The sequence below is a fragment of the Diabrotica undecimpunctata genome, chromosome 10 (assembly GCF_040954645.1).
Source record: "Diabrotica undecimpunctata isolate CICGRU chromosome 10, icDiaUnde3, whole genome shotgun sequence".
NCBI lineage: Eukaryota > Metazoa > Arthropoda > Insecta > Coleoptera > Chrysomelidae > Diabrotica > Diabrotica undecimpunctata.
This window is the reverse complement of record NC_092812.1, coordinates 10,930,693-10,948,447: the sequence shown is the minus strand read 5'-3', so window position 1 is coordinate 10,948,447 and position 17,755 is coordinate 10,930,693. Positions and strand designations below refer to the sequence as shown.

Here is a 17,755-nt window from a genome sequence, read left to right as displayed (position 1 = left end):
GCAACTGTCCAAATTAGTATCGATTGAAAATATCGAGGTCCAATACTGGGGAAAAAACATTAGTTAATAATAATAAATACATTTTTATGCGTTGTTATTTTTTATTTTGGTAAAATGAATTACTGTAATGATTAAAGACGGTCGTAACAAGCAGGTTCTATTATTAATAATTACCAAAAGAAAAAGATAATTTATGGTTCTTAAAGTGTTCAAGATTGGTTCCATTACCCTGTATATATCTTTTAAATATAATATCCATAATTTATAACCTAAAAACTTTTTTTTAGGGGATGGAGAAGACACAAGGTCAGAGTAAGTTATGTCATTGATAAAATACTAGATTAATCTTCTCCTAGAATAAAAAAAGTATATATGTTCAAAAATTTTTTTATTCAAAAACCCTATCGAGCTATTAAGATCACAGAACGTTTTCGGAATGACTATTCCATTCCCACTAAATAAATACCTTTTATAAAGCAATTTTTAGGATATATAATAGGAATTCATTTTCCTTGTGAGATATGTTTCTTTTGAAAGTTTTATTGAAAACAGTTTTAGGACACAGCTAATAATCCCCGTAATCTTCTTATCTCAAATGTTTATTCGGGCATAAAATATCAATAAGAAATAAGTAGAATGAAGTCCGGCTCCGATACTGAGCAGCTCAAACAGCTTTATATCGGTCCTGACAAATTTATAACTTCAAGTAGTTAAAAATTAAAATATAATTTAATTTTTATACTATTTAGAACGTAAAGTTAAAGGTGACAGTGTACTGAGAATGCTATCAACCTGTGAGTACAAAACTTTATTTTTACCAGTCGTACTATAGGCTTATTGGACATCTTCCTTTCCTTCATCACAAGCATTCCAGGATTCTGGAACACTGTACCATCTTATTTAAGCCTAGTGGATGGATATTATATTTTTGAAGTCATTTGGTGGTCTCCAAAAAGTGTTTGCGGCTTGCGATCTTAACTGTTTCTAGTTATTTGCGACAGAGTAGGCAGCTCAAGTCTCCATGAAACAGTCCCGTTATATGCTGATGTCCCTTGACTGGTTTATATTTATTAAGGAAGCCTGTTACGTCTCTAAGCTGATTACTGCTTGTTTCCCTTCCTCCATCGGACCTATTAGCACATATCCGTCCAATATATATTTTGTCATGTTTGGCCGGATATATTTTCACAGTAAGAGTTTGGATCCAGGCTTTTTTCTCGAGGACGATTCTAAGAAGAACCAAAATCCCCGGTCAATTCTGAAACAACAATCCTTATGGCCAAACTCAACGAACAATTAAAGAACTTCATGTTTATGTTCCAGAAGATGACTAGTGCAGTGAGCGCAATGGGCAGTATTGGTGTAGGAATAATTAATTGTCTAACTGGTTGGACAATCTGCGAATATGGTCATGAAATACAAATGGGCTAAAACAAAAAATTAACTCTCTGAACGAGTTTGCTAAAAATCTCGAACTAAACATCGTAGCTTACAAGAAACTAATATATCGGAAAAAACGAAAACAAAATTTCTACAGAAATGACTAAACAGCCACATCAGGAGACACGTCTATTCTAGTTAAAATAGAAATCAAACACCAAGCAATTCCTACACCAGATGATCTGGTCCCTATGGAAGTCACCATAGTAAGGATCAAAACGGGAAATGATATGCTGAATATTGTTTCAGCATGTGTTAGACCGAATGGTCCGATCTTCAATGAAGAGCCGAACGTCGTTTTGGACACAGCCTACCATTATCATTGGAGACCTAAACGCAAGATCGCCCAAATCGTTCGACAGAACCACAAAATGTAACTGGAGATTATTCTGTGGCTATCTCGAAGATAGACAAAATACCATACCCACAGAACCTACATACTTCTATGGTGGAGATAGACTTCCCACATTCCTGGACATAGCTATTCTACAAAACGTGGCTCAATACTACGAAATACATACAATGAACGAGGGTGAATCAAATCGCAACCCAATTGTATTAGGCCTGGGAACAGTGGAAATCAACTGCTTGTAAACCTTGCAAAAGAAAAAACGGACAAGTTGGTCAAACTACAAAAGCGAAACTTATCATCATCTTTGTCGCTATTCTGTTCGGCTTCTGGCAACGTGTTGCTATCTTCTGATCTCTTGTATCAGTAAGTCGGTCTCAACTCCCATCTACCCACCTAATTCGCGGTCAGCCTCTGCTTCTTCTTCTTATAAGTGTTCCTATCGTTAGATTTTTAGCAATTATATTGTCAGGCATCCGTTTCCAGCCTATTTAAGTCTGTGTTTTAATTAATGTTACGACATCTTGTTCATTAAATGGTTGGTATAATTCGAAATTATTCTTCCAGAAGTGTTTCATCCTTCACCGTTAGAGTCCACGTTTTCACCCCATATGTGAGGGTGTTTTTTGGATATTTCTTGAGTGGAATTGTTGTTTGAGTCCATAGTATGCCCTATCGGTAAAGTTTAGTCTTTTAATTTCTTCGCTTGTTTTGTTGATAGTAGCCACTAGCGAGCCAAGGTATTTGAAGCTGTTAACATGTTTAACTTGCTATGGGATCTTTAGTAACAAACATATATTTGGTTTTGTCTTCATTGATGACTTCTCATATTATGTCAATCTCATCGTCGTATGCTAAGATTTCTATCGATCTATTGTAAAAAGCATCGCCGTCTCTAATTCGTGTGTCTCGAACTGCCTTTTCCAAGGCAACGTTAAATACGAGCCAATTCATCCCTTGATTGAGTCTATCCTTTATCTCAAAGGATCGAGAATTTCCTCTCTGTATCCTAACGCTGGCTTGTAAATTCGACGTCATCATTCTAGTTAATGAGATAAGTTTTTCTAGTATACCTAACTCCCGCATTGATTGGTATAGTACTGTTCTCTTGACATTGTGGTGACCTTGAATTCGACGAATAGGTGATGGGTTTGAACGTTAAATTCTAATGTTTTCTCGAGGATCTGTCTTATTGAATGAACCTGGTCAATTGTTGAATTTTCTATAGTAAATCCGATCTGGTATTTACTGTGCTAACTGTGTAAACTTATAGCCTTTCGTAGAAAATATTTGCTAGTATTTTGTAAGCAGTTGTTAACAGGCTTATATCTTTGTAGCTGTTACACTGGAGCTGATCGCCTTTTTTTATGTAACGGTTATATCACGCCTTGAGACACAGGGCATGGTCTCATTTTGACAGACAAGAAGTGAAAATTTGTGCAGTACTTGAAGCAGGGCGTTGCCACCATTCTAGTACAGATCACTACAAAGATCAGTTCCTGATGTGTAGCAGTCACAACTGCTAACATATAATTAATTAATATAATTTATTATTAAAATCCTAAAACCCCTCAGAATCCCGTTTATGAAACGTTTATGGGCAATAGACGAGAACGATGCGCAAGTGTAACAACTACAGGTCAAGAGGCGCTCAGCTAAGGTCAGTTTTGGCCAACAACTCACACTGAGAGGTTTATTTCTCCAAGCCTTTACCGGCACTTTTCGTCTTAAAATCGGGTAGAAAATCTGGGATTGGATTTAATATTTTCCCCGAACATCAAGGGAGAAATTGGAACAAATGATAAAGAATCTTGATTGAAAAACCCGGCTTCCAAATCTACCGAAATAATTATTTAAAACCCAGGTGAGCAATTAAATCAGTTAGTTTTATAGGCCTATCATTTTATTGATATTTTCATTGTCTTTTGAAATATTAAAAGTGTAAAATCAGAGTTTTCTCATATGTATCATGTGGCCTTGAGCCTAGATCATAAATTTATCGGACACCTAATTAGTTTTTCTGTTTTTTTTTGTATACCTACTCGGTATAAAAACTTTCATGCCTAATTTACTAGATATTCTTTAAATGCGCAGACGCAATAAATAGACAGGATGACAGTCAGCTGATGAAATAAAATGTTTGTTTATTGTGGTAATTCGATGTAAGAGTATGTGTTGACAGTCATCTTTGGGTGCCTTGATGTTTCTCTAAATGTTATTTTTTGTAGATTTCACCCGATTAGGATAACTTTTAATATTAGAATTAGTTTAACCGAACACCTACTTCAACCCATTGGTAACCAGGAACCGATTGTCTCCAGAACCACAGCGTTCTTCTTCATTCGTTTTTTTTCGGAGCCTCAAGGACCGTCAGAGTCTTAAGGGGACCTAACCAGGACCGCTGTAGTGTTGTGACAGACATTAACAACTAGTTTCTCAGGGTTAAGGTTTTTTCTTGTAATTTACAACTTTGTATATGCATATACCAAGGTTAGTACTTATTACAGTTTTTGTAACATCTATAAAAGTTAGGTAAATAGTTATTAATTAATTAAATTAGATTCATTGTTAGGGAAGGGGTTCATGATTTTTGTACAGCGGTTTTTAAAAGGGAAGGGAAGAAATTTATGTATCAGGGTTTTTAAAAATTATATATATATCTTTCCGAGTCTGTTGGCCATACTCATCACACTTGATCACTTTAGATATCTCCCAGCATCTATGTGTAAGCATAACACTTACACATAGATCTGGTGTTTAGCTGCTTCGACACATATTAGTCGTATATTTGTTAGGTAAGGTAGTTTCTTTTGTATAACCGTCACGGTTTTTTTTAGTATTTATATTCCCTACCTTACCTATCTAGGATTTAACTTTCGTAACTAACCTTAGTGTTAAGATCTCGCTTCTCCCATGGACTTAGATTATAGATCTACTAATACACCTTTTCGTTTGGCCCAGTAGTGGGAATATTTAATTTTGTCGTGGCTTTTTGGTCCTCGCATACCGTAGCCCCACTACTGTAATTATATTTTCTCTATATATATATATATAGGTGAGTTTTGTTAGTTGTTAATATTATAAATATATTTGTTACAAATAGTTTTGCTTTTATTTCAGTTCCTGCTTACAGTTATAATATAGCAGAACAAGGTCAATAGTGTCTTTTCGGTTTTTAAACATTATTACAGGGTATTAAATCAATAGTACTTTATTCCTTGTTGTTCATAACTTCATTTATTTTTTTCGTTAATTTCCTTCAGAAATTAGCTGGCGGCGCCAATTGAAACCTAACCAAATTGCAAACGCAAAAGCGCCAAATGAAACCTAAATCAAATTTAGAGGTGGTATATGGAGAAGGAGATGATCAATTAGAGAAGAACTAGCAAAGAAGTTATAATAAAAAGAATGGCTTAGCTCAAAAGAACACAGAGACACAAAACCTCAAGCACGAATTCGGGCTAGCCTCACTACACTAGAATTTGGCTTTGAGATAAGGGGAAAAGAGATCTTTTAACCAAAAGAATACAATATAATAATGCACCGGAAAATCTGGAACTATAAAAGGGGTAAGATAAGAGAATATACGGAGATGCCTAGGAAAATACTGAAATGGGCGCCAGCTAATTTCTGAAGGAAAATAACGAAAAAAATAAATGAAGTTATGAACAACAAGGAATAAAGTACTATTGATTTAATACCCTGTAATAATGTTTAAAAACCGATAAGACACTATTGACCTTGTTCTGCTATATTATAACTGTAAGCAGGAACTGAAATAAAAGCAAAACTATTTGTAACAAATATATTTATAATATTAACAACTAACAAAACTCACCTATATATATATATATATATATATATATATATATATATATATATATATATAGAGAGAAAATATAATTACAGTAGTGGGGCTACGGTATGCGAGGACCAAAAAGCCACGACAAAATTAAATATCCCCACTACTGGGCCAAACGAAAAGGTGTATTAGTAGATCTATAATCTAAGTCCATGGGAGAAGCGAGATATTAACACTAAGGTTAGTTACGAAAGTTAAATCCTAGATAGGTAAGGTAGGGAATATAAATACTAAAAAAAAACCGTGACGGTTATACAAAAGAAACTACCTTACCTAACAAATATACGACTAATATGTGTCGAAGCAGCTAAACACCAGATCTATGTGTAAGTGTTATGCTTACACATAGATGCTGGGAGATATCTAAAGTGATCAAGTGTGATGAGTATGGCCAACAGACTCGGAAAGATATATATATAAAATCCACAAGGAAAATAATTCCTGTAGCTGGCTGTATACCACGTATAACAAAAGAGGTTAGTCTTTGTATGTGGGTATATTTTATTTTATAAAAACCCTTAAAAGGGCAACATTACAAGCACGAACGTTTTCGGAACAACTGTTCCATCATCAGGTTAAAATACCTAAAATAAGTATAAACCATTTAATTACAGCAAACGTGGTTTAAAATTTTGACTAAGGTTAAAAAAAAAAACAATAAAATGGTTATACTTACAGGTTACCATGCCTGAGCCACCAAAATATTTGGGTAAAAACCTTTTAAAATGAAATGTGTTACCAAAGATTGTACATGATGTTGATAATATTATATGATGTTTAATATTTTAATTAGATTTTACTTCAGGTAACATACACCCATGCTTAAGTGAGTTCCAGTGTCCGGAGAGTAAACCTCTTCAAACGGACTACGGCTGGCAACTGATTGATAAAATACCCGTGAACGGTGTCAAAAACAAAATGTCAATGAACCATGAAACAGTGTTAGTTAAACATTATATTACTACAGCCAAAAGATTAAAAAACTTTGATGATGTTAAAATGATAACAGCAATCCAGGTGTTGGGATTTAAAAATTTTTCTATAATTATTTAATATTGGATATAAAAGATGTAAGTTACTGGTGTTGTTGAAGGTCATGTTTAAGAGGATGACGTATGCATTAGGCAGCTTATGTTACTCTTTATCGTATGGAGTGTGGTCTAAAAGGTGTAATTTGTGAAGAATTAGCTGAAATATATGGAAATGTCCTTTTATGTTGCTTACATCTAGGACAAGGAAAAATAAATAGTATATATTTGTAGCTAATGTAAGACTTCGTATGTAGATGAAATTGTTTAATACTGCTTGTATCGTAAAAATTTTTAATATAAGTGAGTCCAATAGATTGAGAAAAGGGATTGAAAATCTTCCGGCTGAAGGAATTAAAGTTATAATATATGTGATTAAATTTAAAAATTTTTTTGGAAAGACTGAGATCCTCAGAGACTTGGCAGGAATAAAAGTAAATGGAATGACTAAAGAATAAAGGAGAGTGGGTTAAAGGGAAATGAATGAGTTAATCAACAAAATTAGAGATGATAGAGGTCCTTCATGCTTAAAGCATCTAGCACCCTGAACAAAATATATTTTGGTTATATTAAATTCGATACATAAAAGCCTGAAATTTTATTTGTGAGTATGGTGTACTGAGTTGTTGACTAAGAGAGGGGGGAGCAATGGTTGATTAAGGGTTTAGGTAAAGTGGGAGAAAGTGAATTCTGATGAATTGCTGGATTGTGTTTAAATGTTTACTGAGTTTAGAACTAATGAGTGGATGGTAGATATATGAAAAGACAGAGAACTAGCAAAAGAAAAAAGAATGGACAGGAATATGATGTAAACGTGAAGATTGTAAAATAATGAAATAGTGAGGTATAAAAGATATGATGTTAACAATAGGGGGCTGAAAAATTCTTTTGGAGGGAGTGTTGTGACAGTAGTGTAGAGAGAATGGTTGTTTTAAAAAGCAACAATTGTTGAGAAGGATTAAGGTGTTGACGTTAACATAAAGAAACGCCAAAAGTAAAAGGTCAGAGAATACAGCGACGAGATGAAAGAACTAATAAAGGAAAAAACAAGAAGAAGAAGAAGAAGGGCCAACAGAACAAGAAACCAAGATGACAAAAGAATTGGTATTGAGCTAAATAGTGAAGTCAAAAAACAATTTGAGAAACACCGAAACGACAATTGGGATAACTATATGTAGCAACTAAACCCAAATAAATCTGCGTTCTGGAAGCTATTTAAAATACTAAGAAAAGCTAAAAAGCCAATTCCACCCTTACATGGTGAAAATGGAATTGTGTACGTAGAAGAAGACAAAGCGCACTTGAAGCGCACAAAGGGCACTTGAAGAACTGAAAGAATGGTAACGGGATTTAATTAAGCATCCAGAAAACAGATCTAGGTAACCTAATTCAGTTTAAAAATTTAAAAATCCTTTTAATAATATTAATCATTGCTTATTTCTCATTGCGATTGTTTGTTTACGACATTGAAAATATCGGTGTAACTATAACACGCTTCTCGATGCGCTAACCTAATAAAATTTGCAATGTAATCAAAACCTTATTTATTATTGTGTACAAATAATATTAGTAAAACACAAATGTGATCAAGCAACAACATCCATCAAAATAGTTGAACAAACGGAGCCCATTAAGATACGGCGAGGACATACAGGGTGACACTATATCACCCAAACTATTCAATCAAGCTTTGGAAGACCTTATGAGGAAATTAAATGGGAAAAATGAGGTATTAACATAAATGGCCAATACTTAAATCACTTGAGATATGCAGACGACACTGTATTAATAACAGATAAAAGGGAAGAATTACAAAATATGATGGATGAATTAAATAGCGAATCAACAAAAATAGGTCTACAAATGAATTATAATAAAACAAAAATTATGACCAACCAACCAGAAGAATTAATAATTACAATTGCTCAAACAACTATTTACATAGGTATACATATTTATAGAATTATACATAAATTTTTGGTACATATTTTCTTATATCTAATAACAAAAAAAAAATGTTCAATATCAATATAATTGTTCCCGTTTTCACATATCACTATTCACTGTGTTTCTGGACTTGAGCATATAGCCTATTTTTATGCACCTCCTTGATCTTACCGTTATCTGTCTTAATTTTACAGTTAATGTTATTTACCTCTGTTATTATGAAAGGACCTGCATAAAGACTATCAAGTAACTTAAAATTCTCTTCTATTTTGACCAGGACTAAGTCTCCTATTTCGATGGCGTCGCTTTTGACTTATTTCTTTCCTGTCGCAACTTTTTGTGCTTTAATAAGAAGGTTTCAGCTCTCTCCTGTGCGAATTGTAGTTTATAGCTTAACTTATTGTAGTAGGCATCTATGTTGGAACATGGTTGAACGTCTTGTGTAAGGTCTTCAGGTAAGTTTACTTTCTTGCCATACAGCAATTCGAATGGTGTATATCCATGATACGCTTTAGGGATTGTGTTGTAGCAGTATGTGAACATTGTGCAACATACGTCCCAATTTTCTCTGTCTTCATCTATGAATGATCTCACATAATCGTTTAATGTTCTATGTAGTTTCTCACAACTTCCAATCGATTGTGGGTGGTACGTCGTTGAGAAGTTGTGCTCATTTTTTGCATTTTTGTTAGTTCGTGCATTAGTTCGTGCATTACTTCATTTTTGTACTCTGTGCCGTAGTCTGCTCTGATTTGTTTCATGACTCCGTATGTTGGTATAAAATGATCGAAAATTCCGCGAGCTATTGTCTCGGCTTCTTTGTTGCATAATGGTATACCTACTGCGTATTTCATCAGCTCACACAGCATTGTGATACAGTATCTATTGCCTTCATTACTTCTAGGGAATGGACCTATTGTGTCTATATACACTATGTCCCATGGTTTTGAAGAAGTGTCCGATATCACGAATTCCTCGACATGTAGTCTTTTCGGTTTGTTAATTTGACATTTATGACATTGTTTAATGCATTTTCTTACGTATTTTCCATGTGTCTCAATTTGAATCTTGCCTTCAGTTTCTTTATTATAATAGCCTATTATTTCCTACATGACCCCAAACATCGGGTGGTTCTGATATTCCTCCATTATCCTACGTTTTTCTTTGTCGTCCTCTATTGTTTCTGGTACTTCGCATATGTATATTTCTATATTTTTCAATAATTTGTTTCCTTCTGTTATAAATTCATCAATTGTGCACAATTTAAAAATAATATCATTTACGTATATCTTTACGTACTGCATTCTCTACCGCCAGCCAATTAAGCTGTGCCAACATTTGACTTAAATTAAAGTGAGTGAGTACTGTGGCCATGCTCTTGCTGCACTTGATTTTGTTTTTGATCCGAATGCTCAGTGATGGTGAGATTCGGTCTCCCTCAAAAGACAAAATTGCTAGTCTATGCGCCTCTAAATTATTTAGTACTCTTCTTACTAGTTGCTTGTGGACTTCCGGCTGTAATGTAGGTTTACTTTCCTCATGTTATAGCTAGTATGTGCGTGTTATTTATGTATGTCCTTTAGTTGATGCAATGTTATTCTCGAAAGACTGTCTGCGTAATTATTTTTCCCTGTTATATATTCTATTTCAAAGTCGTATTCCTTTAGATCTAATCTGATCCTCGTAAGTTTTGAGGTAGGTTTCTTTAAATATTTGTTACACGTTTCTCTTGTCAATATATATATATATATATATATATATATATATATATATATATATATATATATATATATATATATATATTTTCCGGGTTTGACTCCGCGTTGTAAAATGCTGGTTTTCTTGAAAACCATTGTTTTGGCGACGTTTCGGCAAGGTCTCACTTGCCATTCTCAAGCCTGGTGGATCTACTTCTCGTCATTACTCGATTAGTACTGGTAACGACGAGAAGTAGATCCACCAGGCTTGAGAATGGCAAGTGAGACCTTGCCGAAACGTCGCCAAAACAATGGTTTTCAAGAAAACCAGCATTTTACAACGCGGAGTCAAACCCGGAAAAATAGTGACAGCACATATAGCTCCCGCGGAAACCTCAAATCAAACATATATATATATATATATATATATATATATATATATATATATATATATATATATATATATATATATTGAGATGATTGGTGTTTAAAGAAAATAATTTATAAATTATATACTAGATAATATTAGATATAAAAAGTATTTGGTTATTTTAAGAAGTTATATACTAGAGAATTTAATAAAAATTATTTATGTGAGGGCATTTTTTAAGAAATTAGCATGTAATAAGTGTAAAAAAAAGTTTTGTTTTAGTAATTATGATGTTGTAGATATATTTAAGTGAGCCATGTGACTAGGCAACCAGATATACATACTCTGAAGTGACGTTTAAGTAATAATTACGAATATAAAGTGGGGTTATAATGATATGTTGTTTAAAATGTGTAGTTATTAAATTAGAGTGTTAGTTACTGATTTAAGTGTATATTCTGATCTGAAAATCCTAAATGTCAACAAAATTATCAATAGAAAATTAAAGAGTTCTCCAGAATACAGAATTTGACCTTTGTTTACGGTGGAACATTCTCGAATAATGGTTATGTCTGTGGATCGAACATATATTTTTTTCGAGAACATCCATATAAAAGGAGATGGAACAAAATCGAACATGATTTCTTGCCAGATGATTCTGGAACATGGAAAAAGATATAAATACCCGGTGATTTGGATTCAAGGCATCAGTTATGAGTTACAGTTACTATGATGGCCAGTTTTAGTATGAAAGTTAGTTAGAGTCAGTCAATCAGTAAGTCAGAAGGTCCAATTGTTCAATATAGTGAGTTAAATGAAGATTAAGAAACAGCATAAAGAAAATATTATTGAAGATTAAAAATTATGTTATGTATAAATGGTGATTGTATAATGGAAGAAGTATTAATTGAATATTAAAATTATATAATATATTTGGTGATTGGATATTGGTATATTTAAAAGAAGAATAAATATAAATGCTGTTTGCTGGTTTGCTTGGTGGTTTATAAATGCTTAAGAAGAAATATATTTTAAATTGGTGGAAGCTGATAATTGGAAAAAGTAATTTCACAAAAACAAGGATAACCGAAGCACGAAGACATTGAGTGGTGATTAGAATCTATATAGTGGAAAACAGTTCATTTAGGCATTCAGTGACAGAAAGGTACAAAATTTTGTTAATATAATTTAGTTAGTGTCATAACAATTTCAATTTTGAAGATAGTTTGTTTAAATTTTACATTGTCTATAGAATTTAATTAGTTTCATAAGAATTTCAATTTAAAGATAGTTTATTTTAAATTTACATTGGCTAGGTTAGACATATATGTGTGTTTCATAATAGATATAATACAGATAATTTAAAAAAGTACTTACAAACTAATTCTTTGAGAACCGCGATAAAAACCCTATATATTATATTATTAAAAATACTCATTGCTCATCATTCACAAACAATACATCATAACAATATATATATATATATATATATATATATATATATATACATATATATATATATATATATATATATATATATATATATATACATATATATATATATATATATATATATATATATATATATATATATATATATATATGATAATAATAAAATAGATTATTAATAATGAAATAAATAGATTAAAACCATGTCAATAACATGAATACCTTGAGGTAAATATATATAAAAATAGAGGTCATACAGTCTTATTAAAAATTAGTGACCTAATCGTATTAAAAAAAATGTGTATGTGTGTGCGTGCGTGTGTGTGTGCGTGCGTGTGTGTGTGCGTGTGTGGGTGTGTGTGCGTGTGGGATTGTCTGTGGGTGCGTGTGTGCGCGCAAGTGTTTGTGTGTGCGTGTGTTAGTGTGCGTGCCTGTGTGTGCGTGTGTCTGTGTGCCATGACACTTAAAGGGGTGACGACAGCAGTAAAATTAAAAAAATTGCTCCTCAACTCAATGAACAAATTATTTAAGTGCCCTGTATCTTTTCTTTATTGAATACTTGAGTGTATTCACATCCTCCCAAGTGTTCCTTCTCCTTTTCCAGCGGTAGTCGACAAAAATTAAGCATTAATAAAACAGCAAAGTCAACATTCATAATTCTTCTTCATCACTCATTTCAATAAATCACAGTAATTTTTGCAATTTTGAAAGGGAAATCTTTCTTTTTCTTTCTGAAATAACTAAAAACTTCTTTCTTGATTAAGCGAACTGGTAAAACTATGTGAAAAATAGTTTCAGTTAAATCGTTAGGTGTGTCACTGGACTAGAAAACCGCCGCGTGTGTCATTGGCCTTATGTTCTGCCAGTCTGTCGAGTTACTCGAATTTAGTTGTAACGAAATATTTTGCCTACCACATAGGGTATTATTATACGGGGTTCGAAAACTGAGGACAGAAACTACTGGGATGGAGATAGGGCAAGCAAAATAAACGGAACTGTGCGAACGGCACTCAGGGTTTGTTTGGAGAGCTTAGTCGTGGATAAGTTGAATGTCAATGTGTCGGATTGGGGCAACTACAAAAAAAATGAAATACTGACATGAATCTTCTAGACCAAAGGGTTAACAAAAAACAACAACAAAGATCTCTAGCTATTTAAAATAAGGACGCCGCTTCGAAGAATCCTAATATTGCTGGATAAAGGAAAAAAGGCTGTTCTTTCCTAAAATAAAGAACACAAACAGGGGTTAGGAGATTTTTCCAAAATAAAAAAATGGTCCAGAGAGATAAATTAAACATTTATTGTGTCTCGCCACAAACAGTTACAAAAATATAGATAATACATAAAAAATATATTGATAGTCACAAAAGTAAATATAAAAATAACAAAGAAAAACTTACATGTGTCCTATTCGTTTACAAGTGAGAATTGCAACAAAACTTACAAATGTTGTTGGGCTATTAACTGTGGCAAATAAAAATTATTACAAGTAAAGAATTATCTTTTTAAGCAATTTTTTTAAATGTCTATCTGTTTAAAATCTAAACACAGAAAAAGTTACCTGAACCTCACTAAATCTCACTCAGCACAATGTCTGGGGTCGGGAACTGGATACATTAAAACCTCTGGAGGCAGATCTGGGATGACGACCAGAGACAAGAAGATAAGGGTGGAAGCTAACACCGGTTGGAACACAAACCTCGAACACTGGTCTCCTTTAAAGACTGAAACAGGCACAGCACAACCAAACATGAGGTCATCTTCAAAAATTGTTGTAAAACTGCTCAATACTACACATTTACCTACTACTGTCACTTTATACTACATTTCCATGACAAAAAAAGGAAGACGAAAAGATTACGAATTTGAAAATAAATTCCGACTCCAACAAAACTAAATCCTGGTATAAACTAATCTTGGTATAAACAAAACATGTAAAGTGGAATATTTATTTGAAACGCAGAATATTTAGCGGTTTCGATCAAAGAGAAATACCAACAAAATACGCATCTTGTGTAATATAAACAAAACTATAAAATGGTTTACATTAACTTCGGCGACGCAAAAAGAACGAAATAACTATTTGGGTTTTAACTCGTTCGATTGGGAAATGAAATACATTAAAATATTCTTCGATTGCTTTAGCAAATTCGAGAGGATTTCAATACATTTCAATATATATTTCAAAGAATTTTCAAATGCTACAAGGTATACCAAAGTTTTTTAGCCCTAGTGGCAGATGTTCTGCGGAAAGCACAGAGAGAAAAGGGCATGTAAATATTAAAATGGCTCTTTTCAGACGTTTTTTGAAAATTGTGATTATTACCCCATTTCTCAAAAGTTAATATGGCTTAAAAAAATATTTACTTGTAATAAGATACAATTACAATTCTGATACATTAATTATTTCTTTGTTTTAGATCTTGCCATGAAGAAAAAAAAACATGTCATGAAAAGTGTGACCAACCAGAAGAGAAGGAAGGATGAAGTTTGATGGAGATGGTTTAATGTTTATTATATTTACTTTTACTTTTCTTTACTTTTATTATATTAAATTTTTAACTGAATTTTCACTCGACTTTATTATGACCACCCCTACAAAACTCAGGGACAATACATAATTAAATGCAAATAAGCAAACCCATTATTAAGCAATAACTGAACGCCTCAGTGACGGAGAACATAAAATTACTTTAAAATAAAAAAAAACTAAAATGTCAATATTATATACCCACATTAATTTTTATAAAAATACTAAATATTGGTTTAGGACATTTCCTTACAATTTAATAATAAATATTTCGTGTACCAGCGTCATATAATTTTATAATTAGTAATATAGATATATAATTACATACCTAAATACATAATTTGTCTTCTTTCGACAAGGAGACATTATTATCAGTTTCTTCATTTGCCATCGAAATAACAATTGGTTTTATTGTTTCCTCTATTAACATATCGAGTTTCCAGACTCTTGTTTTTTAATCTGGGGTAGCTCGTCGAAATATAAATAACTACATAGTTTTCACTGGCCGGGAAACCTCGGAAAAATTGAGTCCATTTGAAATTCACCGTTTTGAAATTCAAAAGTTTTTTTTAATTTGGCTGGAATTGTCTGTCGCAGTATTAATAATGATGATATTATTTTCACCCCCCGGAAATCTCGGAAAATCTCGGAAAATCAATATATATTTTTTTTTCATTTTATATCAATGATGTAATAATACTTTATACTACTCTCCAAAATTAACGCACCACCTAAGATGGACCATGATTTTGAAACTATATTTCTTTTGAACTCTTAATTGGATTTCGATGATTTATTTTTCACATTATAGGTAGGATATTTCTAATTAATTACTATAATAATGTTTTTTGAGAAATGTCAACGTTTTACCTATATACGGGGTGTAAAAATAAAGTTGTTTTTTCATCTAATTTTGCAACATCCTTTATAATGTATTAGAAACAAACGCCACATGTTATTAATATTTCGAGATTGCCTCATTCTTTCTCCACATTTTCGTAAAAAAATCGTCGTGATATCTTTATTATTAAAAAAAGGAAAGTATGTTCAAAGCATTACGTGATTTTCTACTCTCCAGATTTCTTTTGAATCCTTAATTGGGTTTTGATGATTTTTTTTAGCACTGCAGACCTATTTCTAAGTAATTACTATAAATAATTAAATTATAAATAAATAATAATATAGATAATAAATAATAATATAGATAATTAAATTATAAATTAAATTTCAGTTAATTTTTTACATATTATATTATTATATTCCTTATATTAATTATAATTTTTAACTACTTTGACGATCTATACGTTTATATATGTGTATAGGTATATGTACAGTACGAGGACGGTAAACACATTTATTTATGTTTTTAGATCTAAATATCCCCAAAGCAGTAGCGCACCTAGAATTTGCCTCTGGGGGGGTTTTGGTTGGTCACCAAAAATTTTTTTATGGTGTTACCTCCATTTTGAGCCCTTAAAATGTGTAAGTAACAGTGTCGGAATAGGATCCTGGGGGGGGGGGGTTTAACCCCCAAACCCCCCCCCCCCTCGGTGCGCCACTGCCCCAAAGATCACAGAGTATACCGTCCTCGTGTCCCTACATTTTATATGTATTCATGTGAATAAGAAAAAGGTCATCTATATAATAGAAAACCGGTAATATATCTTAGTATGCGTAAAAGCCACGCTCCAAAATTTCGTCAAAATAGTCCCCAACTTCCTTCCTATTGGTCATAGAAGGTTTTATTCAAAATTTGAGTTTTTTTACCAGCTATCCAATGGTTGTACGTACAAGTCTGTGGCTTGAAAAATATAGAAGTTATTACAATTGTTTATAAGTAAAAAACATACCCTTTGCAAACGTTTATTTTGTAAATAATTTCAATGAAAACGCAATATACATTTTTTTTTTTTTTTTTTTTTTTTTATTTACAAAGAAAATAGTCGCTTCAACCACTTGGGTCATTAGCGACATTAGTTTTTACATTAGATTAAATTATATAAAGATGTATCTTTAAGAAAATTAATTAAGTCTTTGATGTTTAAATGTTCACCTAATACTGTTTTTAAATTGTTGGAAATATTGTTATTTTGTCTGTTGACTGTATATTTTCCACATTCTGTTAGGAGGTGTTTAACAGTAATGTTGATTTGACAGTATTCACACACTGGAATGTCTTCCTTATTCATTAGGTACTTATGTGTAATGTTGGTATGACCTAATCGAAGTCGAGAGATTTTGACTTGATCAGCTCTTTTTAAGTTCACTAGGCGCCACCTAGTTCACTGTATTGGAATCAGACAGCAACAGTACGTCTTCAAAATTCCAACGAAACAGAAGATTTCTCCATTAAAAAAGGAGTAAGGCAAGGTTGTATACTGTCTCCAATGCTGTTCAATTTATACGTAGAAAAAGCCTTCGCAGAAGCAGTGGAAGACTCTAATAAGGGTATTAAAGTTAACGGCATATTTATTAATAACATCAGGTATGCCGATGATACAGCCATAGTGGCAGATAACATCGAAGATCTTCAGTGCCTTTTGAATGATCTAACTCTTGCAAGTGAAGCTCGGGGTTTGAAAATAAATATCAAGAAGACAAAATCAATGATTATAAGTAGAAATGATTACCCCAACGCAAAGATATATGTCTCTGGAGAAGAAATCGAACAAGTCAGGCAATTCAAATACTTGGGATGTTTGCTGAATGAGGGTTGGGACCCCGAGAATGAAATAAAGAGCAGAGTTGAACAAGCCAGAAATGCTTTTTTGAGGCTTCGTAAGTTTCTGACTGATCGCAAATTGGACTTCAACCTCCGATACAAGATGCTTAAGTGTTACGTGTGGCCTGTTCTCCTGTACGGAATGGAAGCATGGACGTTAAAGGCCAGTTCCATTAACAAACTTGAAGTGTTCGAAATGTGGTGCCTGCGTCGAATGCTCAGAATATCATGGACGGACAGGGTCAGAAATGAGGAAGTACTCAGAAGAGCGGGCTTACAGGATAGGGAACTTTTTAATTATGTAAAAAGTAAGAAGACTGCATACTTGGGGCACATTATACGAGGAGAACGATACACTTTT

General features: G+C 32.8%; 1 protein-coding gene across 2 annotated transcripts in view; it reads left to right on the top strand.

The window, feature by feature from the left end:
- Positions 1-14,703, top strand: part of LOC140452452 (uncharacterized) — a 75,238-nt gene extending 60,535 nt beyond the window's left edge. The window contains exons 4-5 of one of the 2 annotated variants that reach the window (XM_072546719.1): positions 288-312; positions 14,563-14,703. In XM_072546719.1, coding sequence (XP_072402820.1) covers positions 288-312; positions 14,563-14,629 — 92 coding nt within the window. In that variant the 3' untranslated portion in view covers positions 14,630-14,703. The remainder of the gene's footprint in view (positions 1-287; positions 313-14,562) is intronic. The other variant, XM_072546720.1, reaches the window with a different exon arrangement.
- Positions 14,704-17,755: the final 3,052 nt, after the last annotated feature.